This window comes from Somniosus microcephalus, chromosome 19 (assembly GCF_052327205.1).
Source record: "Somniosus microcephalus isolate GS21.2 chromosome 19, FLI_Smic_1.0, whole genome shotgun sequence".
Classification (NCBI taxonomy): domain Eukaryota; kingdom Metazoa; phylum Chordata; class Chondrichthyes; order Squaliformes; family Somniosidae; genus Somniosus; species Somniosus microcephalus.
In genome coordinates, this window is record NC_141005.1 from 44,160,698 (window position 1) to 44,186,380 (window position 25,683).

General features: G+C 46.8%; 1 protein-coding gene across 2 annotated transcripts in view; it reads right to left on the reverse strand.

Annotated features, from left to right (window-relative positions):
* aacs (acetoacetyl-CoA synthetase) overlaps positions 1-25,683 on the reverse strand; it is a 172,355-nt gene that overhangs the window by 96,554 nt on the left and 50,118 nt on the right. For both annotated transcript variants that reach the window (XM_085961694.1, XM_085961693.1), the window contains exon 5: positions 19,941-20,038. In XM_085961694.1, the coding sequence (XP_085817820.1) occupies positions 19,941-20,038 (98 nt within the window). The remainder of the gene's footprint in view (positions 1-19,940; positions 20,039-25,683) is intronic.

The following is a 25,683-nucleotide window of genomic DNA, read 5'->3' on the forward strand; positions in this document are numbered from 1 at the left end:
GCACCCCACTAGTTACAGTTTGCCAACCGGAAAATGACCCCATTTATCCCGACTCTCTGTTTTCTGTTAGTTAGCCAATCCTCTATCCATGCTAATATATTACCCCCAACCCTGTGAGCTCTTATCTTGTGCAGTAACCTTTTATGTGACACCTTATCGAATGCCTTCTGGAAATCCAAATACACTACATCTACTGGTTCCCCTTTATCCACCCTGCTCGTTACATCCTCAAAAGAACTCTAGTAAGTTTGTCAAACACGATTTCCCTTTCATAAAACCATGTTGACACTGCTTGATTTAGAAAATCATAATACAATGTCCTGCTATTACTTCCTTAATAATGGATTCCACCATTTTCCCAATTACAGATGTTAGGCTAACTGGCCTATAGTTTCCTGCTTTTTGCCTCCCTCCTTTTTTTGAATAGGGGCGTTAAATTTGCGGTTTTCCAATCCGCTGTGACCTCTTCAGAATCCAGGGAATTTTGGTAGATTACAACTAACGCATCCACTATCTCTGCAGCCACTTCTTTTAGGACCCTAGGATGCAGGCCATCAGGTCCAGGGGACTGGTCAGCCTTTAGCCCCAGTAGTTTGCCTAGTACTTTTTCTCTAGTGATAGTGATTGTTTTAAGTTCCTCCCTCCCTATAGCCCCTTGATTATCAATTATTATTGGGATGCTTTTAGTGTCTTCTACTGTGAAGACCGATACAAAATTTGTTCAAAGTCTCTGCCATTTCCCTGTTTCCCATTATTAATTCCCCAGTCCCATCCTCTAAGGGACCAACGTTTACTTTAGCTACTCTCTTCCCTTTTATATACCTGTAGAAGTTCTTTCTGTCTGTTTTTATATTTTTTTGCTAGTTTACTTTCATAATCTATTTTCTCCCTCTATTACTTTTGTAGTCATCTTTTGCTGGTTTCTAAAATTTTCCCAATCCTCTGGCCTACCACTAATCTTCGCAACATTGTATGCCTTTTCTTTCAAACAGAGGGAGAGAGAGGGACAGAGTGGGGGGGGGGGGGGGGTGAGGGTCCAGACGCGTGTAGTCCGTTCCTAGGGACTGAGCAGCGGCCACACTTTGGAACAACACAGGTGGAGGCGCAGCACATGTACAATGGCCACTGGCAGGAGGCTAAAGCAAACAAGGTTTAGGCCCCCAGTGAAACAAAAATGAGAGTTTTTTTTAAATTCAGAAACTTGTTTAAAGCTGGAAAAAAATACAGGGAAGTGATGTTGAATGTCCCACGGTAAGTTCCAGTTAAATTTTGCCAGGTGTGGTCCCCTTTTTGAAAGAGTCTATCAGGGTTGTTTAAATCATGTTATGAGAGGGGAAAAAGTTTGTGCCCTGTTTGTACCTCAGAGTCTGAGAGACGGAGGGAACGGCAGCAGACAAAGAGGAAACAACTTCTCAAACTGATCCCAACTCATCGCCAAGGCTGGCGATAGATAACCTCACCGCCTTCTTAGGAAGTTTAACCACTTTGTTCACTTTCTTATTTGAGCTCCATTTGGAATTAGAATTTATTTTATTATTTTTTGTTCTATGTTTAACAACAGCATTGAAGAGGGAAAAAGAAACTTGGAGCAACTTCTGTCAAAGCTGCAATGAGACTTGAAAGAATTTAAAGATTTTTAATGAACTTTTGACAAAAAATGTGTTCAATACACTTTTTCCCCCCTTAAGTTTTGAATGTGATTTTGGAAGAAACAGAAACAAAAATCAATTTTCCCCTCATCTAAACAAGTTTCAAGTTCTTGAAGTCCAAACACTTTTAAAGAGGGTCTGAAATGCTTAAAACAGTTTAAGGTTGAAATTTCTCAATATTTGATTTTAAATGATCGACTGAAGTGAGTAGCTTTACACAAACATGCAACCATGCTGTTGAGGAGGGGGCGGGTGGGTGGATTTGTTGGGAGTACACATTACTTTTATAAAAATATAATTAAGACGTTTAGGAAGAGAACCAAAAAAGGGGAAAAACACAAACCATTTTATTTTGTCGGTCGTTCTATAGTCCTAACAAGTCCCAGGAATAATGTAAATATAGATTTCCTCTTAAACGTTAATATAGATACAAGCGTTATGTAATGATGTATAAAAATTGTAGGAAGCTACTTTCGAAGAAACTATTATTTGTTTATTGAGAAAGACAGAAAATACTTTGATTAAACTGATAATGTACAATTTTGATTTGGTATAAATGTTTGAAATAGGAGATTCAAAATGGAGAGTATACTGAAGTTTGTTTCCCACTATTTAATTGGGAAGTACCTAAAATAATTCAGCACATTTCGTGATAAGAGTAGGAATTAATATTGTGGAGAATGTTTAATGAGAGAAAACCATTACAGGTGAAATTCATAAATTAATATCTTTACGTCAACATATTAGTAAACATTTCCAAGTCAGTCTGATTGGTTCTCCTGCCCAGGAAGAAAGATGAATGTTTATTTCTGTTAAAAACAAAAAGCAGGAAAAGCTATGTTTTAATCCGGTGACACAAATTGTGTATGTGTTTTTCTGCACTTGTAAATAAGTGCTGCATTTCTGACATGTTACATGGGGGGGGGGGGGGGGGTGCTGGTTCAAGAATTAATGGCAGTGATTGAAGTTGGAAATACGGATGCCCGATTTTGTTCAATTCTTTTTAATACTGTGAACTAAAGAACGACAGCACTTTATATTTGTTGGGTGTCTGGTTGCATTGTGATTAATATTCTAATTACTTATGTGGGCGTCCAGCACGTCAACACAACAGGAAAGCTGCGGCTCCTGCTGCTTGTGCAACCATTGCTATAGTGACATGAAGGATGGGCTAATACGTTGAAATCTTTAAAATTAATACAAATGGCATGAATAGATATGCCTCTTTCAGCTCACCTTGGGCTTTTGGATTGTTTGTCGATGCATAACCATGTAACTGAGTGACGTTTCTGAAGTGTTAATGCATTATTATGCAGTTCTTTTATATCCCAGTCATTCCTGACAAGTTTTTTTTTATTAAATAGAGTTTGTACATGACTAACTAAAAGCTTTTAATTAATTCTACCGTAAACAAACTTGCAAAATGGGCATGTAAATGACAAATGAATTTCAATATAGATAAGTGTGAGGTGGTGCATTTTGGTAGGAGGAATAAGGAGGCGACCTACTCCTTGGAAAATAAGAGTCCAAATGGAGTAGAGGTGCAAAGGGATCTAGGGGTACAGATTCACAAATCATTAAAAGCAGCAACGCAGGTTAAAAAAGCCATAAAATTGCAAATACAGCACTGGGGTTCATTTCTAGAGGAATAGAATTCAAAAGCAAAGAAGTCATGTTAATCATGTGTGGAACCTTGTCTGATTGTCTCATGATTTGAGACAGTGGGGTGGCAATATAGCATTACTCTATATATGCTTTTAAGTGGTTGCTGTCATTGTTGTAAAAGTTGTTGTTTGAAAATTTGCTCACGGACAAAAATGTCGCGCTCAAAGGAGTTCGTAGCCCGCTCAGTACAAAAAAAAATTAGAGGGCCCATGTCCTAACTCGCACCAAGTCCCGTTCACCCATCTCCCATGTGCTCGCTGACCTACATTGGCTCCGAGTTAAGCAATGCCTCGATTTCAAAATACACAAGTTTTGTTGTTGTTGTTGTTGTAATAGCTAAATAGGTAAAACAGCAACCCGCAATGACTGATCAGTCAATGGCACACCGGTGACCCTGCTCGAACTTGCCTTCTGGTAGCACGTTCTACAGCAGGGCTGATTGAGGCCTAGGAGCAGATCGCCTGTCTGATCTCTAGGACATGGAATATTTGTAATAACATTGGACTCGGGAGAGAGGAAAGTTTGAAGAAAATGAATTACAAATGATTCCAATAGATTTAAATGGGGTTTAAGCAGATGTTAATCTGGCTTATGTTACAGCACTAAAAGTGATCAAATTCATCCGTTAAACTATAAATCAAATTTTAAAATCATCAAAGTGGAAAGTTCATGGATAACAAGAACCAATCTTGCATTTCAACATTAATGAATGAAAATAAAACCCCCGTCATTGTTCTGGAGCACGACAAATAGACCATCTCCTTAATTATATACTGCCACCTAGTGTGAAGGGACAGGAAAACCACACTGCATATATACAATTAACACACACACACGCACAGACACACACAAAGTGCAAGGGGATAAAATGTTGGCTTGTCCAATTTGATGCTTTATTCTTCATCAGACTGTATTTTATTCTTGTGAATAAGGATATTTCTGTACAAATCAGGTTTGCGCTTTGAAGAAAACCTCAATAAGGCACAATGGCTAATTTAAAACAATAAAAGGACCATCAATTCACCTCCTTGTAATATTAAGTGTAGCAGTATTACGAAGGAACATTAAACACACTATCCCACCGCAGTCACTGTTGCTCCGATTTCCTCTGACGCTCAGCACCATGCTGCGTGTGCAGGAGGTTAGTTTGCCATATCCTAAAATGCACAGTGGTGCTCCTGAGTTTTAAGAGAACTGGAGCACTTAAAGCCTGGCTTGCATACTTAAGATTTTGCAGTCGCAAGTTGAACCACCGAGGATTGAATTTGGGCTCGTACATAGAATGGTTTCACAATGGAAATCATGATGTGACAGCATGGTTGCTTTGGAGGCCGGGGGGGGGGGGGGCGGTGGGCTGATGTGTCACTCCAGTTGACATCGATCTTTTCTTCAAGCCACTTAATGACCACGTCTTGTCGAGGCTAATTAGTTGACAGTGCAATTCAGCTGCTTCGTACCAGGATTTTTCACACCAAACGCACACCATTTAATGTAAATTTTGTGTTAAAATTTAAATATGACAAGGACATACAAGTTCTACGTGACTTAAAGACTAAGGGGGGAAAATTCAGTTGGTAGTGCCACCTGTTAGCGCCTTAAGAGGGCACTAAGTGGGGCACAAACCAATTAGCGCCCGGGCACGGCGATATCTGCGCCTCTCGCAAAATTGACCGGACATTTTGCAGCGGCGCTAAACAATACTGCCCACTCTCCTGCGCACGCAGATCTTGACGTCATTAGAGAGTGCAACGCCCTTGGGGTGCCCCGGACCGGAAATTCAGTGGCGCCCCCCCTCCTTTCCGCCTGGCGCGACCAACGACAGGTTGACTGGAACGCTTCCCAGGCACTGTGGGGCTGGGGGCGCTATTTAAAGGGGGCCTCTTCCTGGCTTTTGTGTGGTAGCCATTTTTGCACCACTCGTTCTGAGTGAGAGAGAGATTTGGAGAGAGAGACAGAACGATTTGGAGAGAGACAAAGAGAGAAAGAGAGACTTCTGCATTGAGTCAACGCTGTCTGAAGTAGTTTTGGCTTCTGACCATAACTTTGCAGGTACTTTGCTTTTGGACCGTCATAACTTTGATTGCCCAGATACTATGGGGGCTGCAATGGATGGGAACGTCGTCCTTCTCCATTACATTCAGAGGGCACAGAGAGGCAGAGAGAGAGTGACAATCATGACCAGACAGAGGGGGGCCAACAGGCGTCGGTACAGGAGACCTTACCCTCCCAGGGTTTTTCGCCAACAGTTCTCATGCACTAACATGTCTGAGGAGCAGTGTTTGCAAAGGCTGCACTTCAGCAAGGAGGTGGTCACTGAGCTCTGCCACCTGCTTCAGCCAGATCTGCAGCCTCAACTGAGGAGCAGGACGTCTCTGTCGGTGGCAGTGAAGATAACAGTGGCTCTCAACTTTTATGCCACCGGCTCCTTTCAATCCGCTACTGGGGACATCGCCAATATCTCCCAGTTTGTGGTGCATTGCTGCATCAGTCAGGTCACAAATGCCCTCTTTAAAAGGAGACGAGAGTACATCTCTTTCCCCATGACCCCGGGGAAGCAGCAAGAACGCGCAACGGGCTTTGCGATGATAGCGGGCTTCCCCATGGTGCAGGGCGCCATTGACTGCACCCATGTGGCTTTGCGGGCCGAGGATTTCCGCAACCGAAAGGGCTTCCATTCCTTAAACGTCCAGTTGGTCTGTGACCACAGACAGCTGATACTCGTTGTCAATGCCCACTTTCCAGGCAGCAGCCACGATGCCTTCATCCTGTGCCAGGCTTCTGTGGCAGACCTTTGAGGCACCGCTTCACCCAGGAGGTTGGCTTCTCGGGGACAAGGGATATCCTGTGTGCACCTGACTGATGACCCCGCTCCGTTCGCCCAGCACCCCTGCTGAGCTACGATACAACGAGAGCCATCAAGCTACCAGGAACATCGTTGAGCACACAATCGGCATGCTCAAGCAACGGTTCCGCTGTCTGGACCATTCTGGAAGAGCCCTGCAGTACTCGCCTGAGCGAGTCTCCCACTTCATTGTTGTGTGCTGCATGACCTGGCAATCCTCAGGACCCAGCCAATGCCACCAGGCCTTGGAGCACCAGCAGAGGAGGAGGAGGATGAGGAGGCTGGTCATCAGCAGCACCAAGGCAGGGGGGAGGCACAAAGTGGAAGGGCCGTCGTCAAAGGCTCATAGCAAGTCGCTTCTAGGCCCCCTCTGAGGGAATGGCTGCCATTCAAACAACCTGAATGAAACCATCCCGCAACCCCTAAGCCGGTCAAGGCAACAATGAGTGCAAAGACCAAACATGCGCATTTTGAATACAGACACTTCTTAACTGTGTCTCATTTCCGCATGACAAAGTAATAGAAAGAAACACCAAAAAAAAGTCGTTCATTCACATAACTGGCTCTCACAACCTGGAGACAATGTCCAAAACAGTAACAAAAATTTGACCACGACCCTCGGCCTTCAATAAAACAATGAAATACATTTTGCGACACCTCCTACTTTTTGCCCTTCGAGGGCGAGCTGCCTCCCTTGCGAAATTGCCCCCTTCCCACCCTGCAGCTCCTCTGTAATGGGACCCCAGTGGCTGCAGCAAGGCTGGGGGAAGGCTGCTGAGTGTCAGAAACTGAGACTGCAGATGCCCTTGAGGGACGGCCTGGACCAGCTCTGGGCCTGGAGGGCCCGGCTGCTGACTGTTCCAACTCTGCATGGGTGGCAGCAGTCTGTCCTACAGGTGGTGGCAGCTGCAGTGGAGAAGTGACAGTGTTGGCAGCAGGAATGCTGTCATCTTGAGAGAGGACAGCAACTCCCTGCTCAACCGACACACTGGCACTCCGACGGTGCAGCACCTCAGCATGCGGAGCAATCTGCTGGAGCCCCGGGGAAATCTGCCCGATCCAGCAAGGGTGGCAGCAGTCAGTGCTCGCGTGACCTCAATCTGTGTCTGCATGAGACCAGCCACTGACTGCAGTGCAGCACTTAGCATTTGCGTGGCAGCCGCCGGTGCTCCAGCGAAGTGCTCCACACTCCTTGCCAGTGATTCAATGGATTCAGGCATCCTTGCCACTGCAGCCATGAGCTCAGTGTGCCTTTGCTCCGCCTGGGCGCTCATTTCAGCGAGGAACCGCTCCTCGTCTGCATTCAGTGCAGCAGGACTCGAGGCCACACTCTCCGGCTGGGGAGAAGGTCCCCCGAGCTTCCCTAACCCCCTCGCGTTGCTGCAGCCCGCTGGGTCCTGGAGCTTCACCCTCATCAGACCATTCCCCCCCTGCTCCCCTCCAGGGAAGGAGTGTCCCTAGTATGGGCATGGGCTGCCTCGGCAGAGGGTTGCGCTGATGGTCCCGCTTCCTCCTCGCCTTCAGCTTCACTCCCAATGGCAGCTTGAGGGCCCGTCTCCTCACCTGGTGAATCACCATCTGAAAGCAGGGAGGTACAAGATTGGCTTTAGCGTGAGGACAGGGTGGCAGCAAGGGAGACATGAGTGCAGCGATGTACTGATTTGGATTGAAAGTTATCAAAGGCTGCGGTTGTGAGGAACAAGTGGAAGGAGAGAGGACAAAAAGGTGATGACCTTACCATTGCTGGCCAGAACGGGGGTCGGCGTCTCCGGTGACAACGGGACCAAGCATCCGGCTTGCCACAATCCTGTGGACGCGCTGCTCAAGATCGCTGAGGGCTTGAATGTGAGGCCGCCCTCCACCGGTCCGTTGCTGCGGTCTCCTATTATGAGCCAGCTTGGCCTGCAAGAAAAAGGACGGCATCTGAGCAAATATGCAGCCATGATCTTGCCTGAAATGCCTCCCATGGTTGAATAGCCCTTACTGTATGCAGCCATGATCTTGCCTGAAATGCCTCCCATGGTTGAATAGCCCTTACTGTATGCAAAGTGTGGAATTTGCGTGTATGTTTCATGAAAGGGCCATAGGTGTTGGATGAGTGCTGGGCATTGGGGATTTCAAGACTCTCTGGCCATAAAGTGAGGTGGAGATGGAGGGATGATGAGGTTTTGAAAAAAGGCACTCACCCTGACGACCTGAGTGAGGTCGTTGAACTTTTTCCTGCATTGCACAGGGGTCCTCGGCACCATGCTGCTTGAGGTCACTCTGTGAGCCACCTCCCTCCACGCTTTTCTGTATTCGCTTGGCAAAGGCCTCCTGCCACTCTCTGGGTACAGTAGAGATCTTCTGCGCTCCACCGCGCCAACCAGAGCCTCCAAGGCACGCTCGCTGAAGCGCTGTGCTCGCTCCCTGGCCCTCTCCATAGTCCCTGGCTAGAAGATTTCGCCACAGGTCTGTCCAGGCCGAGATTCAAGGCTCCAGTGAGCAGGGCGTGGCTGCAGCGCAAGATCGACCCTCCCCTTTAAGAACTGACCGGCGCCAGTGTGTCTGTGTTCAATCGCTAACTGACAGCACCTGCGCTGCGCCCGCCCTGAGGTAGCGCCTCGCACCTCGGCCTTAACGCCTTAAGAGAGGCATGTAGCACCTGATTTAGCGCTCCAATCACCTCCATGGGTGAGAGAGGCGAATTTTGCAGCCGGCGGCGATCATTTGCGCTGGGCGCTAAACTTTGCGCCCGGCCGATATTCGCGCCTCAAAATGGGCGATACCGAATTTCTCCCCCGAAGTCTTATTTTTCAGGGCCAATTTTAAATCTTTTAATACCACCTTCACTAGTTTGGTTTTTCTGCTGTTGAACTAATTAGCTCTGGTAATTAGTAATTAGCTCTCACCCATGCCTTTGTTACTTCCAGACTTGACTATTCCAATGCTCTCCGGGCCAGCCTCCCATTTTCCATCCTCCATAAACTTGAGCTCATCCAAATCTCGGCTGCCCGTGTCCTAACTTGCACCAAGTCCCGTTCACCCATCACCCCAGTGCTCGCTGACCTACATTGGCTCCGGTCCAGCAATGGTCCCGGTCCAGCAATGCCTCGATTTCAAAATTCTCATCTTTGTTTTCTGATCCCTCCATGGCCTCTCGCCCCTCTCTATCTCTGTCGCCTCCTCCAGCCCTACAACTCTCAGACATCTCTGTGCTCCTCCAATTCTGGCCTCTTGTGAATCCCCGATTTTAAATCGCTCCACCACTGGCAGCTGGAGCCCCAAGCTCTGAGATTCCCTCCCTAAACCTCTCTCTCTTCCTGCAAGACACTCCTTAAAACCTAACTCTTTGACCAAGCTTTTGGTCACTTGTCCTAATATCTCCTTATGTGGCTCAGTGTCAAATTTTGTTTGATAATCGCTCTGGTGATGCGCCTGGGGATGTTTTTTTAAAGGTGCTATATAAATACAAGTCGTTGTTGTAGTAACAAAATCATTCCTGCATTTCTAATCTATTACTATATTACACATCATGGGACACAAGCAGTGCAGCAAGATACTAGCAAACTGCAATTTTTATTGGTGCAGATACAGTAAAGGAATAGAATTGTATTAAAGTCACAGCAAACTTTAACCACATTTATGAACAGCAAAACTCTCAATGTATTCATACTTGCTTAAGCTAAAGATACAAATTAAAAACTATCAATATTCTTACCAAAAACAAATAGTTACTGATATCCTTGCTATCTTTCATTTTTTTTTTAAATTTTGGCTTTGTGGATGGTTAAAATTTAAACTACTAGATCTGTAGGCATCATCGTACTTCACACATTTACAGAACACAAGTGTTAACAATTTTGAGTTCTGAAAAATAAATGCGGCATCAAACTTCACTGTAACCAATCAAATATTTCAGACATCCAGAAGCTCGACTGGCTTATCCAACTGAAATGCGAATTACCTGAAGAGAACCCCAGATGTCAGACTGCAGCAGTACAAGTCGTCATTTGTTCATTCAAAACACTCAAATCCTATTTTGAAAGACTAACATGCGTAATTCATTGCGTCACACACCAGCCTTGCAGCGAGGCACTTGACTGTAAGATGGGGATTATTCCGTTGATTTTTACTTTGTGAAATAATGTATAAATCAGATGAAAGCGCAAGTCAAAAGTCTGCATTGCACCCCTCCTCAATATTCACTAAAACCAGTCATTCTAATGGAGGAAACTATGAATAAATAGCTGGTCAATTTTTAATGATCCAATTTCCTTGGTTCCATTGCTTGGGTTTTCTGAAGAGCATAGTGATATACCTATCAATTCATCCAATGAAAAGCGACGAGTTAAGAAAGTAACTCTAGGTTTTTATTGACTAAATAACAGAGCCCACCCTCGTGGGTGATCGGATCCAAGAAGGAGGAATACCAGCCAGTCGACCACCTTTATACCTGGGCAGGTAGGTGGAGCCATGGGCGGAGTCGGCAGTGGTCAGCCCAGGTATAGCAGCGTGACAAGAGGCGACCTCGTACAGTGATACAACAATGTGAACAGTGATAACTATAGGGAAACGATCTAACAGTGATAACTATAGTGTAACGATAGTGAACGGTAAAAGTGGTTTACCACATTCACCCCTTGTTTAGATTTGAGTCCGGCGGGGTGAAGTGTACTACCAGTTCTGGTATGTCAGTCTGTCCGGAGGCCTCGTAAGCCTGTCTGCTCGTCGCAGCGGCGGTGTTGCGTTCTCCGGTGTTAATGCTGGCGTCTGCGAGGTAGGCGAAGGCTCTTGGGGTTCCGGCGTACCGTCTACCTGGGCTGGAATTGGGGGGGTGGTGGGGGGGGGGGGGGGGGGTAGCGGTGGTGTCTCCGGAGTGCCCGAGGGTGCGAGGTCTCGTAAGGAGACTGTGTCCTCCCGCCCGTCTGGGTATGCCACGTAGGCGTACTGGGGGTTGGCATGCAGGAGGTTCACCCTCTCGACCAGGGGGTCCGTTTTATGGGCCCTCACGTGCTTTCGCAGCAAGACAGGCCCCGGAGAGGTCAGCCAGGTTGGTAGCGTGGTTCCCGTAGTCGACTTCCTGGGGAAAACAAACATTCGTTCATGGGGGGTGGCGTTAATGGCAGTGCAAAGTAGTGACCGGGTGGAATGCAGCGCCGCCAGGAGGACCTCCTGCCAGCGAGAGGTTGGGAGGCCCTTAGACTTTAAGGCTAAGAGGACGGCCTTCCATACCGTCGCGTTCTCTCTTTCCACCTGGCCGTTCCCTCGGGGGTTGTAGCTGGTGGTCCTGCTAGTGGCGATGCCTCTCGCTAGTAGGAACTGACGGAGTTCCTCGCTCATGAAGGAGGCGCCCCGGTCACTATGTATATAGTTTGGGAACCCGAACAAGGCAAAGAGGTCGTTCAGGCATTTAACGACCGTGGTGCTGGTCATGTCTGGGCAGGGGAAGGCAAAGGGGAAACGGGAGTACTCATCAACAATGTTGAGGAAGTACACATTACGGTCAGAGGACGGGAGGGGCCCCTTAAAATCGATGCTCAAGCGCTCGAAGGGGCGGGTGGCCTTGATCAGGCTTGCTCTGTCCGGCCTAAAGAAGTGCGGTTTGCACTCGGCACAGGTCTGGCAGTTCCTGGTCATGGTCCTGACCTCCTCGATGGAGTAGGTCAGGTTGCGGGCCTTAATGAAGTGGTAAAGCCTGGTGACCCCGGGGTGGCAGAGGTCGTTGTGGAGGGTCTGAAGTCTATCAATTTGCGCGCTGGCGCATGTAATTCGCGATAGAGCGTCAGGGGGTTCGTTCAGCTTACCAGGCCGGTACAAGATATCATAATCGTAGGTGGATAGCTCGATTCTCCACCTCAAGATCTTGTCGTTCTTGATTTTACCCCTCAGCTTGTTATTAAACATAAAAGCGACCGAACGCTGGTCAGTGAGGAGGGTAAATCGCTTGCCTGCGAGGTAATGCCTCCAGCAGCGTACCGCCTCCACAATCGCCTGGGCCTCCTTCTCGACCGAAGAGTGTCGGATCTCAGGGCCCTGTAGGGTCCTTGAGAAGAAGGCCACCTGTCTCCCCTCCTGGTTGAGGGTAGCGGCTAGGGCGAAGTCGGATGCATCGCTCTCCACTTGGAAGGGGATGGACTCATCCACTGCGTGCATAGTGGCCTTAGCAATGTCTCCCCTGATGAGGGAGAAAGCCGCGCGCGCTTCTTCCGTAAGGGGGAAGGAGGTGGACTTCATGAGGGGTCTGGCTTTGTCCGCATAATTCGGCACCCATTGGGCATAGTAGGCGAAGAGCCCCAGGGTTCTCTTCAGCGCCTTTGGACAGTGGGGAAGGGGTAGCTCCATGAGGGGACGCATTCTTTCGGGATCGGGGCCGATGATTCCGTTCTCTACTACGCAGCCGAGGATGGCAAGGCGCGAGGTGTTAAACACACATTTCTCCTTATTGTAGGCGAGGTTCAGCCGTTGGGCCGTACGGAGGAATCTTTCCAGATTAGCGTCATGGTCTTGCCGGTCGCGGCCGCAGATGGTGACGTTATCTAGATAGGGGAACGTGGCTTGCAGCCCGTTCTGGTCAACCATCCGGTCCATCTCCCTTTGGAAGACTGAAACCCCGTTGGTGACGCCGAAGGGGACCCTAAGGAAGTGGTAGAGGCGGCCATTCGCCTCGAAGGCGGTATACTGGCGGTCCTCGGGGCGGATAGGGAGTTGGTGGTAGGCCGACTTAAGGTCGATGGTAGAGAATACCCGGTATTGAGCAATCTGATTGACTATATCAGATATGCGGGGAAGGGGGTATGCGTCCAGCTGGGGTGTACCGGTTTATGGTTTGGCTGTAGTCGATGACCAGGCGGTTTTTATTGCCGGTCTTAACGACTACAACCTGGGCACGCCAGGGGTTGCTGCTCCCCTCGATGATGCCCTCCTTCAGGAGACGCTGCACCTCGGAGCTAATGAAAGCTCTGTCCCCGGAGCTGTACCGCCTGCTCTTGGTAGCGACGGGTTTGCAGTCGGGGGTGAGGTTAGCGAACAGGGAAGGTGGCGGGACCTTGAGGGTGGATAGGCCGCAGGTGTTACGCGGTGGGCGATTTAAAGGCTGCTGGTTGTCGACTGTGAGCGGGGGGAGGGGTCCACCGTATGCTAGAGTGACGCTTTGGAGGTGGGATTGAAAATCCAGCCCTAGTAGGACGGCAGCGCATAGCTGGGGCAGGACGAGGAGTTTAAAGTTTTTCTACTCCGTGCCCTTAACCGACAGGGTCACAACACAGTAGCCGCTGATGTCTGTGGCGTGGGACCTCGATGCCATCGAGATCCGGTTGCGCGTTGGCTGGACAGTGAGGGAGTAGTGGCTCACCGTGTCTGGATGTATGAAGCTCTCCGTGCTTCCGCTGTCGAACAGGCAGGTCGTGGCGTGGCCGTCTACTTTGATGTCCATCATTGACTTGGACAGCTGATGCGGGCGAGCTTGGTCTAATGTGACAGAGGCTAGTGTGTGGCTGAGCGGGTCGCTGTAGTCTGTAGGTGAAGCGGTCGTCAGGTCTGGAGGTAAGGTGGCGGTCGAGCGTGGTGGGTAAAATGGAGGCGCCCACGAGGTGGGGCAAAATGGTGGAGAAGATGGCTGCCCCCACAACCCACATGAGGCACTGCTGGCGTCGGTTGCCTGGATCAAAGATGGCCGCCCCCATTGCTCATCTGTGGCCTTGATAGAAGATGGCCGCCCCCACAGTTCGCATGAGGCACTGCTGGCCTCTGCTGCTCTCCCTCTGCAGGCCTTCGTGAAGTGGCCTTTCTTCAGGCAGCTGGAGCACGTCGCGTTTTTGGCTGGGCAGCGCGACCTCGGGTGTTTCGCCTGCCCACAGAAGAAGCAGCCGGCGGCCCGGTCGCGGGGGTCCGAAGTCGCAGCCGGTACCGGGAGTGGCGGTCCCGATCGGGTCCGGGACGCCGACGCTGAGGTAGGTCCCGGGGGCGGCGCTACGAGGGGTATTGCGGTCGGGGTCGGGCCAGAGTCCCAGAGTCGCGAACTGTACCTGGAATACACCTCGAGGTCCCGCTGGGTCACTTCTAGGGAGTAGGCCAAGGCTGCAGCTGTGTTCAGGTCGAGGTCCTTTGATTCCAGCAGTCTCTGCCGTGAGTAGTCGGACCGAAGGTCTTTCACGAAGGCATCACGGATGTTATCTTCAGTGTTTTCTGCAGCCGATACTGCTTTAAAGTCACAGTCCCTGCCGAGTGTTCGTAGCGCCCGTAAAAATTCAGCTACAGACTCTCCTGGCTGTTGCGGGCGGGATCTTAGGAGGTGTCTGGCATACATGGAATTTACCGGGCTCCGGTACTGCTGTTTCAGTAGGTTGATAGCGGCCTCGTAAGTAGTAATGTCCTGGATGAGTGCGTATACTTTAGGGCTCGCTTGGGCGGTCAGAACTCTCAGTTTGGATCTCTGAGGGACGCCGGATTCTTCCAGGTAGGATTCGAAGCAGCACAGCCAGTGTTTGAAGTCGAGGGCTGCATTTGTTGCTTGTGGGTTTAGATCCAGGTACGGTGGTTTGAGGGCTCGCAGCCAAGCCGGCTGCTGTGGCTGTTGTAGCTGGGCGTCTGGCTGGTCGTTTGGCTGCTCCGTTGACTGGTTGTTTGGCTGCTCAAGTGACGACATTTTAAAATTTAGTCAATAAAATTGATATACCTATCAATTCGTCCAATGAAAAGCGACGAGTTAAGAAAGTAACTCTAGGTTTTTATTGACTAAATAACAGAGCCCACCCTCGTGGGTGATCGGATCCAAGAAGGAGGAATACCAGCCAGTCGACCACCTTTATACCTGGGCAGGTAGGTGGAGCCATGGGGGGAGTCGGCAGTGGTCAGCCCAGGTATAGCAGCGTGACAAGAGGCGACCTCGTACAGTGATACAACAATGTGAACAGTGATAACTATAGGGAAACGATCTAACAGTGATAACTATAGTGTAACGATAGTGAACGGTAAAAGTGGTTTACCACACATAGTACACATAAAGTAGCAATTGGTAGCTGGATACATTATCAGTGTAGTAAACAAGTATCTCTGTCTTATCAATCTGAAAGAAGTTAAATAGCAGTAGCTCAATAAATTCCACAGGTGGCATATTTTGCAGGCAAATGCGACTACCAAAGTACCCACTTACTTTCTACCAGCAACTGAAGGAAGATACTCGAGTTCATGAGGCCGTAAGCATTAAGCTTCAGAAATTAGCAACGGTGGATACGAAAGCTTCACTAAGATCATGGAAATTATCTGGGGGACATTATTCTCGAAGCAACTTCAACAACCCTCATCGTAAACATATCCTTTCAGAATGCTGGCAGTATCATAATGGAGTTAGTCAGTCACTTTGAGATCAGCAGAGTAGCAGCATGCTCTGACTGCTCCTTTCCTCCAGCCTCTTTTCATGAATTTATAATTAATATTTGCTGCGAATGAATATTCCTTGGACTGTGTGGCAGAAATGTGTCCCTAATGAAGAGCTCTTTTGCCAAAGAAAAATACTGAAGAAAATTGTTGACAATCCAGCAGAGGTTAGCACCTCTCTTAGTGCGAATTATTGCGGTCACTGGTATTAGCGCCCCGAGTCGCTTTGTTGTGCCACTAATTAGCAAATGCACTAATTGCCTGATCATTTTTCCTTGCCACGTGAACTTTATGCTCACCTCAATTAAGATACTGTTGAGACCTCTTCCTCTCGCACCCCTGCTCTGAATGTCTCAGTGAGTCGGTAAACCGTGTGGAATGGGTGTGACCAAGACACGCAGAGCAGGTTCCATCCTGGTCTGTGCAGAGTTCTGCTCCAGCATCGTTGAGGGTTGGAATTCTTCTTCTTTATGTAGCTGTTTAGTCCAGGATCATGAAGGCCAAGGTTCCTTCTTCGAACCACTAGCTAGTGACCCCCAAGCTGAAGATGTACTCGTGGATATTGGACAAAGACAAAAGTGGACTCAGCGAAGGGCCCACTATTAATTATCCCTGTAATGTTTGCTGCCCAAGTTCACACTCGAAGAGCCACTTCGGGCTGTGCATCATAACCCAAAATAAGTTACCAACTTCAGAAGAGAGGAACCTGTGACAACATATTAGCAGAATACAGGATGTATTAGGGGGGGCAGTGTAAAAAGAAAATGACTTCAAAATACTGACTCCCTCCCTCCACTACACCAATAGGTGCATAGCTGTGGTTCAGCAAAACCAGTGCCATAACACAACACGACACAACGCAGGACGCTGTGACAAAATAAAAACCAATATATTGAAGTCAACGGATCAAGAATTTGCAGCTAACTATTCAATCTTTACATGAATTGAGATTTTCAAACTCCTTAACAACAACAACTTGTATTTGTACAGCGCCTTTAACGTAGTAAAACGTCCCAAGGCGCTTCACAGGAGTATTAAGACAAAAAAAAGACACCGAGCCACACAAGGAGAAATTAGGGCAGGTGACCAAAAGCTTGGTCAAAGAGGTAGGCTTTAAGGAGCGTCTTAAAGGAGGAAAGAGAGGTAGCGAGGTGGAGAGGTTTAGGCAGGGAATTCCAGAGCTTAGGGCCCAGGCGACAGAAGGCATGGCCACCAAAGGTTGAGCGATTATAGCCAGGGATGCTCAAGAGGGCAGAATTAGAGGAGCGCAGATACCTCGGGGGGCTGTGGGGCTGGAGGAGATTACAGAGATAGGGAGGGACGAGGCCACGGAGGGATTTGAAAACAAGGAAGAGAATTTTTAAATCGAGGCGTTGCTTAATCGGGAGCCAATGTAGGTCAGTGAGCACAGGGGTGATGGGCGAACGGGACTTGATGCGAGTTCGGACACGGGCAGCAGAGTTTTGGATGACCTCAAGTTTACGTAGGGTGGAATGTGGGAGACCAGCCAGGAGTGCGTTGGAATAGTCAAGTCTGGAGGTAACAAAGGCATGGATGAGGGTTTCAGCAGCGGATGAGCTGAGGCAAGGGCGGAGACGGGCAATGTTACAGAAGTGGAAATAGGCGGTGTTAGTTATGCTGTGGATATGTGGTCCGAAGCTCATTTCAGGGTCAAATATGACACCAAGGTTGCGAACAGTGTGGTTCAGCCTCAGACAGATGTTAGGGAGAGGGATGGAGTCAGTGGCTAGGGAACGGAGTTTGTGGTGGGGACCGAAAACAATGGCTTCTGTCTTCCCAATATTTAATTGGAGAAAATTTTTGCTCATCCTGAATGTCGGACAAGCAGTCTGATAATTTAGAGACCGTGGAGGGGTCGAGAGGGGTGGTGGTGAGGCAGAACTGGGTGTCATCAGCGTACATGTGGAAACTGACACTGTGTTTTCAGATGATGTCGCCAAGGGGCAGGTATGTAGATCAGAAATAGGAGGGGGCCAAGGATAGATCAGAGGTAACGATGCAGAAACGGGAAGAGAAGCCATTGCAGGTGATTCTCTGGCTACGTAGTGCAGTCCCACCCAACTGGACGATGGTTGTGCTGTCTTTCTTTAGCAATTTATGTTAGTTTTCCAGTTAATTCAGGGGTTTGAGTAATTTGGGTCGATTCCCATTGTGTGCCGCCACCTAGTGGATATTTGGTACCTAGCAACTGCAGTAAAAGTGCAGTAAAGCATAGTAAGTGCAGTAAAGTAAACTACTGTATATCACAGACCTACAGCTACACATGGTCTGGGAAGTTATATTGTTGCCACGCTTGAGTCTTGGATATTATTTGTCTGTAAGTACTTGAGAATGTTATAGATGATTAGTGTACACTATATTTTGCAGAAAATGCTTAGTTTGTAACTTTTCTCTGTAAGCAAACTTACACAGCTAGCCGTGAAGTGCTCACTCTCGGTCTAGCTGGTTAACTTGTAGCTGTATTTTGATGCACTATGTACAGGGCTAATTTAAAGAGAATGCCTTCCAGTTTGCTAAATGTATATTCACAGTAAGCTGTGTTTCCACGTGTTTGGTAATTTACATGCCAAATGTACTGTGTTGCTCAGACATACCTAAATTTGTGTATGCATATCAGTTATGTGCTTGTATACTAATGTGTGCTTCCATTTCTGTGTTGTATTTCAGTTTCACAATAAGAATCTTTCAGTAAAGTTTTACAAGAAAAGTCAAGCCTTGTGATTTTTATGGGAAGATATCAAGTTGTTAGCTACCTGTCTAGCTCTGCATAGGAACGCGCTGCAAGGGCAGAACAATGGTGGAGAGGCATTGGAGAAGGATGGAGTGGTCAACCAGGTCAAACAACTTGCTTTTTTATAACACCTTTAATAATGTAGAAAATTGTCCCAAGAGGATACGGTAAAAAAGTTACCTTTCATAAGCTGCAAAATGATGTGCTTAATACAACATTGTCAATGCAATCGAACAAGTGGAAAGAAGAAACCAAAAAAGGTAAGCACGGGATATCCAAAGAATACTGGTCAGTCGTTGTGAATACAAATGAGCTAGTTGTGAAAACACCAATTATTCAGTTAAATTAAGTTTTTAAGATTCTCTGGTTTTAGTTAACATCTAAGCATCAGTATTTACAAACTGTGTCAAAGCATAGCTGAGCTTAGTTTTATATTTCACAGAAATTATATAAATTTTAACCAGCAGGTGGCAGGTTCTTCACTTCATGTAAAAGGAGAGAGCGCAAGGTAACAATTGCTGGTGTATCTGATTGCAACAACATCCGATTGTGTGGTACAAAAATTGACAACCAAAGATTTTTCAACTTCTCGTGCAGGATTATTTAGCCTACACAGACCGTGTTGAGATGAAGTATGAAAAGCACTAACTCAAGTAAAATGGTCCAACATCCATTTCTTTAGGCAGTTAAGATTCAGTGCTAGTTAGTAGTTGAGCTGCCACTTTTGAAATAGGTGCATGTGTCATTATGAAAATGTTTAACAAAGGCACTTCAACAGAAGACAAGTTATCAATTTTTGTATTATGTTCTTCTTATCGTGTCCACGGACAGTCTATACATAGCCCAGCCAGAACTGGACACATTTTTGCGTCTTGTTGTTAGATTCGGCAAGATCTGCAACAGTGCAGGGTTCCTCTAACGATGGGCACTGCAGGAGATGTTGCATAGTCTGTGCCTCAGTTCCACATTCACAAGTTGTCGGGCTGGTTGAATATCCATTTGTTTAGTGACATCTTTGAGCACCCTACACCGGTCCTAAGTCTGTTAAGGCACTTCCAGATTGCCCAGTTGCAATAAAGCTCTCTCTCAGTGAGTAGCTGAGCCATTATTCTGAGAAAGCGCCAATGGTTTGATTTTCTAACCTGTGCTCAGTTAGCTTATTGCAGACAGGTTGGCAATAGGGACTCTACAACTGGCTTCAGCACCAGCGCATTTGGGGGGGGGGGGGGAGGAAACAACCAGGTCCTCCCCCACCTGATCACCATCCAGCAACTTCTGCTGGGATGGGACTACGTGGGCACGATCAGGTTACATGTGATGCGCTCCCTGCAGTCCAAAAGCCTGTGGTATTCTCTGGCTCACACATGACAAATACACACTTGACTGATGTACGAGGGGAACCAGTGTCTGCGGATCTGTATCCCAGAAGAAGTCAACGCTTCCAGAAGAGTAGGAAAAAAACGATTGGAATCCAAAAGCAGGCGATGTCACCATGCGTGCACGGACAGATCACATGCAACGCTTTTAGTGTAGTCAACATACAGATTCCAAGTAATTGTGGAATCTGGGAGATCTTTACAAACATTTACACAATGCACTTTATAAAATTGAGCACAATTATTAGGTCCATTTGGAACGGAGGGATACGAGCCAATCAAACGTATGCATTACTTACATTTACACCAAAATCCGGAGAGGTTGAACTCCAAATGGCACCAATGCTGGCTGTCGCTAACATGGCTTCAACTGCATGAATACTGTTGGGCAGATAACCTGTGATGAAATGAACAAACATTTAAACAAAAATAGCACTTAAAACCCTTACCCTACTGAAAAAGAGAAACTTAAAAGAATTAAAGACTTGCATTTCTATAGCGTCTTTCACGACCTCAGGACGTCCCAAAGTACTTCACAGCTGATGAAGTACTTTTGTAGTGTAGTCACTGTTGTAATGTAGGAAACGTGGCAGCCAATTTGCGCACAGCAAGCTCCCACAAACAGCAATGTGATAATGACCAGATAATTTTTTTTGTGACGTTGATTGAGGGATAACCATTGGCCAGGACACCGGGGATAACTCCCCTGCTCTTCTTCGAAATAGTGCCATGGGATCTTTTACGTCCACCTGAGAGAGCAGACAGGGCCTCAGTTTAACGTCTCATCTGAAAGACGGCACCTCCGACAGTGCAACACTCCCTCAGCACTGCACTGGAGTGTCAGCCTAGCTTTATGTGCTCAAGTCCCTGGAGTGGGACGTGAACCCACAACCTTGTGACTCAGGAGGAGAGAGTGCTACCCACTGAGCCACTCGCTGACACTAAAGTTACTTTTATATAGCACCTTTTAAAGTGTCAGGAAGTTCCAAAGAGTTTTACAGCCAATACATTTCTTTTGATGTGTAGTCAGTGTTGTGTCAGAAAACATGGTAGGCAATTTGTGCAAAGCTAGGTACCACAAACAGCAATATCATAAAATGACCAGATCGTTTGTTTTGGCAGTGTTAGTTGAGGTACAAATGTTGGTGAGGACACTGGGAGATCGCCCCTGCTCTTCTTCAAATAGAGCCATCTCCACCTGAGCAGCCAGACGGTTGGTTTAACATCTTATCCAAAAGATGGCACCTCCAACAGTGCAGTACTCCCTCAGTACCGCACTAAAGTGTCAGCCTAGACTACATGCTGAAATCCTCAACCCACAACTATCTAATTCAGAAGCGAGCATGCTACCACTAAGCCAAGCTGACAATTATAAACCACAACTACATTTAGTTAGGACAACGGATACTGGGCAACAACTAAAGCATTGTTACAATTAAACTGTGTGAGTGATGAACACTGAACAGCATCACTAACTCATGTCAACTAGGTTATTATGGTCATTCCACATCCACAGGCATCTACACACTGCATTCATTGTGTGACACATGCACAGTAGTGATGAGTTTCTGAATAAGGCCAGGTTCGATCACACAGTGCTGTGTAATTCAATTGAGTACCATTGTTCAAGCCAATTTAGATCTGGTGGCTTTAATTGGGATTTTTATACTGAACTTACACTAGCACATTTACAATGCAGTATATAAATCCCAATGTAACAGAGTCTACAGAGAGCAGCTCAACTGGTCAAACAGATGATTCCCATAAACACCCCTCAGGCACTTAAAAACTGTCCCCCCCCCCCCCCGATACCTCTCCTTATCTTTGCAAACACAACAGGAGCACTGAGGTAGAGAATTCTGTGATCAGACACCAAAAGCTTAGCTCAAAACATTGCAGTGAAAATCCTGATTAATAAGCCAATTAAGAAACACAATTGTCTACAAGAGGTAATTCTTCAATAAAAGCCATTACCAACTTTGCTCTAGCTACGGTTAGCTCATTTAGCTACTAATCTACACACAGCAATTTTAATTTCATAATTATCCTCTTCAGGCGCAAGTGTTTCTAATCATTGAATAAGCTACTAAACTCATTACTTTCTCTTTGGTCTTTCAAAACAGTTAAGGTTGGAGGTGTTTCTTACAAGCTTAGAAATTAGTCCTCTCCCTTCCGCCAACCGGCATTAAACTCATCACTTCCTCCTTTAAAAGGTGGTATATCCCCTGAAATTAACAGAATCAAGGGCACTTTAAGACTACCTATTGGTACATGGCAGGCAGAAATAAAAAGTCTCTATTTTTCCACAAAGAAAACTTGAACACTTAAGACCATCTTAAGTATCAAATTTCACAAGCTTTGCAATCCATGCAGCATTTAGTGAAATATATGACTCCCTTTAACAAACTTGCATCAACACCGAGCGCATGTTTTGATAGTCAGAATCATAGAAATTTACAGCACAGGAGGAGGCCATTCGGCCCATCTTGTCCGTGCCAGCCGACGAAGAGCTATCCACCCTAATCCCACTTTCCAGCACTTGGTCCATAGCCTTGTAGGTTACGGCACTTCAAGTGCATATCCAAGTACTTTTTAAACGTGATGAGGGTTCCTGCCTCTACCACCCTTTCAGACAGTGAGTTCCAGACCCCCACCACCCTCTGGGTGAAAAGATTTCTCCTCAACTCCCCTCTAAACCTCCGACCAATTACTTTAAATCTGTGCCCCCTGGTTATTGACCCTTCTGCTAAGGGAAATAGTTCCTTCCTATCCACTCTATCTAGGCCCCTCATAATTTTTTACACCTCAATTAAGTCTCCCCTCAGCCTCCTCTGTTCCAAAGAAAACAACCCCAGCCTATCCAATCTTTCCTCATAGCTAAAATTCTTAAGTCCTGGCAACATCCTCGTAAATCTCCTCTGTACCCTCTCTAGCGCAATCACATCTTTCCTGTAATGTGGTGACCAGAACTGCACACAGTATTCTAGCTGTGGCCTAACTAGTGTTTTATACAGTTCAAGCATAACCTCCCTGCTCTTATATTCTATGCCTCGGCTAATAAAGGCAAGCATTCCGTATGCCTTCTTAACCACCTTATCTACCTGTCCTTCTACCTTCAGGGATCTGTGGACATGCACTCCAAGGTCCCTCTGTACTTATCACTGTCCTACCATTCATTGTCTATTCCCTTGCCTTGTTAGCCCTCCCCAAATGCATTACCTCACACGTGTCCGGATTGAATTCCATTTGCCACTGTTCTGCCCACCTGACCAGTCCATTGATATCTTCTTGCAGTCTACAGCTTTCTTCATGATCCACCACACAGCCAATTTTTGTATCACCTGCAAACTTCTTAATCATACCCCCTACATTCAAGTCTAAATCACTGATATATATCAAAAAAAGCAAGGGACCTAGTACTGATGAAAAAAGGCACACAAGTCAAGCAAGACTAACAGCTTTGAAAAAGTGGTGCTACGGTATGCTCTAGGAATTTGAAACGCCCACTTGTCGAGTTTATCATGTCAAAGGCATTTGCTGACATTTTTACTTCAAGGTGTAGAAAAGGACTTCAAAGCATTTACAAATGAAGTAATGAGCTGTAATCATAATGCTCATTTGAGCATTTATAACGTCAGTACCCTCAGTACTTAACTGAGCGGACATCTCAATATTGGGGGGGGGGGGGGGGTGGGTGGGGGGACATGTTTCAGAAGAACTGCCAGGCTAACTCTAAAAGCCCTCCTCAGCATCCAAGAAGTAATTATTGAAGGCTTTTGTAAGGTATAGTATTAAATAAATTTCAAATATTGTTATTTCAGGAACTTTCAAATTTTAGTCAGTATGCAAATGATTAGTCTATTGGAAGTTAAACAACAACATGCTACTCTTTGTCACACCTCTTCCAAAAGAAACTGTGAACTTAGCGCCTGGAATTTCATTCACCCCCTCCAAGTTATGGCAGGTACTTGCAAACGGCCGATTCTTGGAAACGATGCACTCAAAAACAGGCCAATTCCGCCAGACATTCCACCCAGTAGATGGACCAGTTTTAGCATCAATCTGGAGGTAGTGACTCCCTATCGAGGGTAACTATATTTTCTTCTCCCACTAATGTGCTCAGAGGCCTCTAAAAACACTCAAACAAACAAAATCTATTGAGAGCAATCATTTATGGTTTTGAGGACAACATTCACAGCTTTTTGCCAGGCAAAACTGGGACTCAGCCAGCCATCAGCTGTGTTAAATAAATTATTGACCTCGCCACTTACTGCATGGAGTAAAATTTTAATGTACTACAACAGATTGAGAGATTGAGCCTATACTCTGTGAAGTTTAGAAGAATGAGACATGACCTCATTAAAACATACAGGGGGAAAAATTCAGTTGTTTGCGCCTCCCGTTAGTGCCTTAAGAGGGCGCTAATGGGACGCAAAGCAACTAGCGTCCGGGCACGGTGATGTTTGCGCCACTCGCAAAATTAACTCGACATTTTGCGGCGGCGCTAAACACTACCACCACGATCTCCTGCGCCGGCAGATTGTGACGTCAGTCGAGTGCGCAACGCCCCGTTAGCGCCCTGGACCGGATATTGAGTGGCACCCCCTGCCTTACCGCCTGCCGCTAGCAACGACAGGTTGAGGGGAGCGTTATGCTGTCAGGAAAGGACTGGGGGGAGCGCTATTTAAAGGCGAACACTTCCTGCCTTTTTTTGTCGGTGACATTTTTCACCACGCATTCTGAGAGAGAGAGAGAGAGAGACAGACACTTCTGGAGAGATTCAACTCTGTGAAGGAGTTTTGAGTACTGAGCAGCACTTTGCAGGTTTATTTTGATTTGCCCTTCCTTGCTTCGCCAGCGCTCTGAGGTAGCGCCTCGCTCATCGGCCTTTGCGCCTTAAGACAGGTGTGAAGCGCCTGATTTAGCGTTCCAATCACCTCCAGGGGCGATAAAAGCCAAGTTTGCTATCTGAGGCAATAATTAGCGCCAGGCGCTAAACTTTGCGCACGGCTGATAATGGCGCCCCAAATGGGGCAATACTGAATTTTTCCCCCATAAGATTCTGAGGGGGATTGACAGGGTAGGTGCTGAGAGACCGTTTCCCCTGGCTGGAGAGTCTAGAACTAGGGAGCATAGTCTCAGGATAAGGGGTCGGCCATTTAAGACTGAGATAAGGAGAAATTTCTTCACTCAAGAGGGTTGTGAATCTTTGGAATTCTCTACCCCAGAGGGCAGTGGATGTTGAGTCGTTGAGTATATTCAAGGCCGAGATAGATAGATTTTTGAACTCCAGAGGAATCAAGGAATATGGAGATCGGGCGGGAAAGTGCAGTTGAGGTCGAAGATCAGCCATGATCTTACTGAATTGTGCAGGCTTGAAGGGCCGTATGGCCTACCCCTGCTCCTATTTCTTCTGCCCTTATGTAGGACAGCACGGTGACTGAATAAATGTATAGATGCAAAATGCCGATAAAACATTTGATCAACAAGAATGATACTACAGGAAACTTTGTGCTATCCGGCACCGACGGAACCGAGCTGTTGCCGTTCCCTCAAAACTGCCGGACACTCCAGTGCTAATGTTGAAGCATACGGAGATTTTCAGCTCCGTGTGAATCAACAAACCCTGTTGCTTAGCAACAGCTTCTAAACAGTCGGCAAGCATCTCTGTAGCGTCTCTAGCTGAAGCTGTTGCTTAGCTACAGACCTTGACTGTTGAGAAAAAAGCAACGAAAAGAAAAAAAAACGGCTCCAGATTTTTGCCGGTGGCTCGAGCTTGCCGGACATTTAGCCTCCGGATAACACAAAGTTTCCTGTACTTCCCTCCTATATTTTCACTTTCATACAACAATTTGCCAGTCCCCAGAAGAAACTGTTCAACTTGTCATATACATAGCAATGATCCTAAAAGAGTGCAACAGTAATACAAGCCCGGTAGCAGAGGTGTTAAAGCATACAAAATTCTTGGTGAAAGGGAATAAAAAGAACACTTAAATTATCAAGACAAACCAGTTCTAATGAAGAAACACACCCAAAAAACCA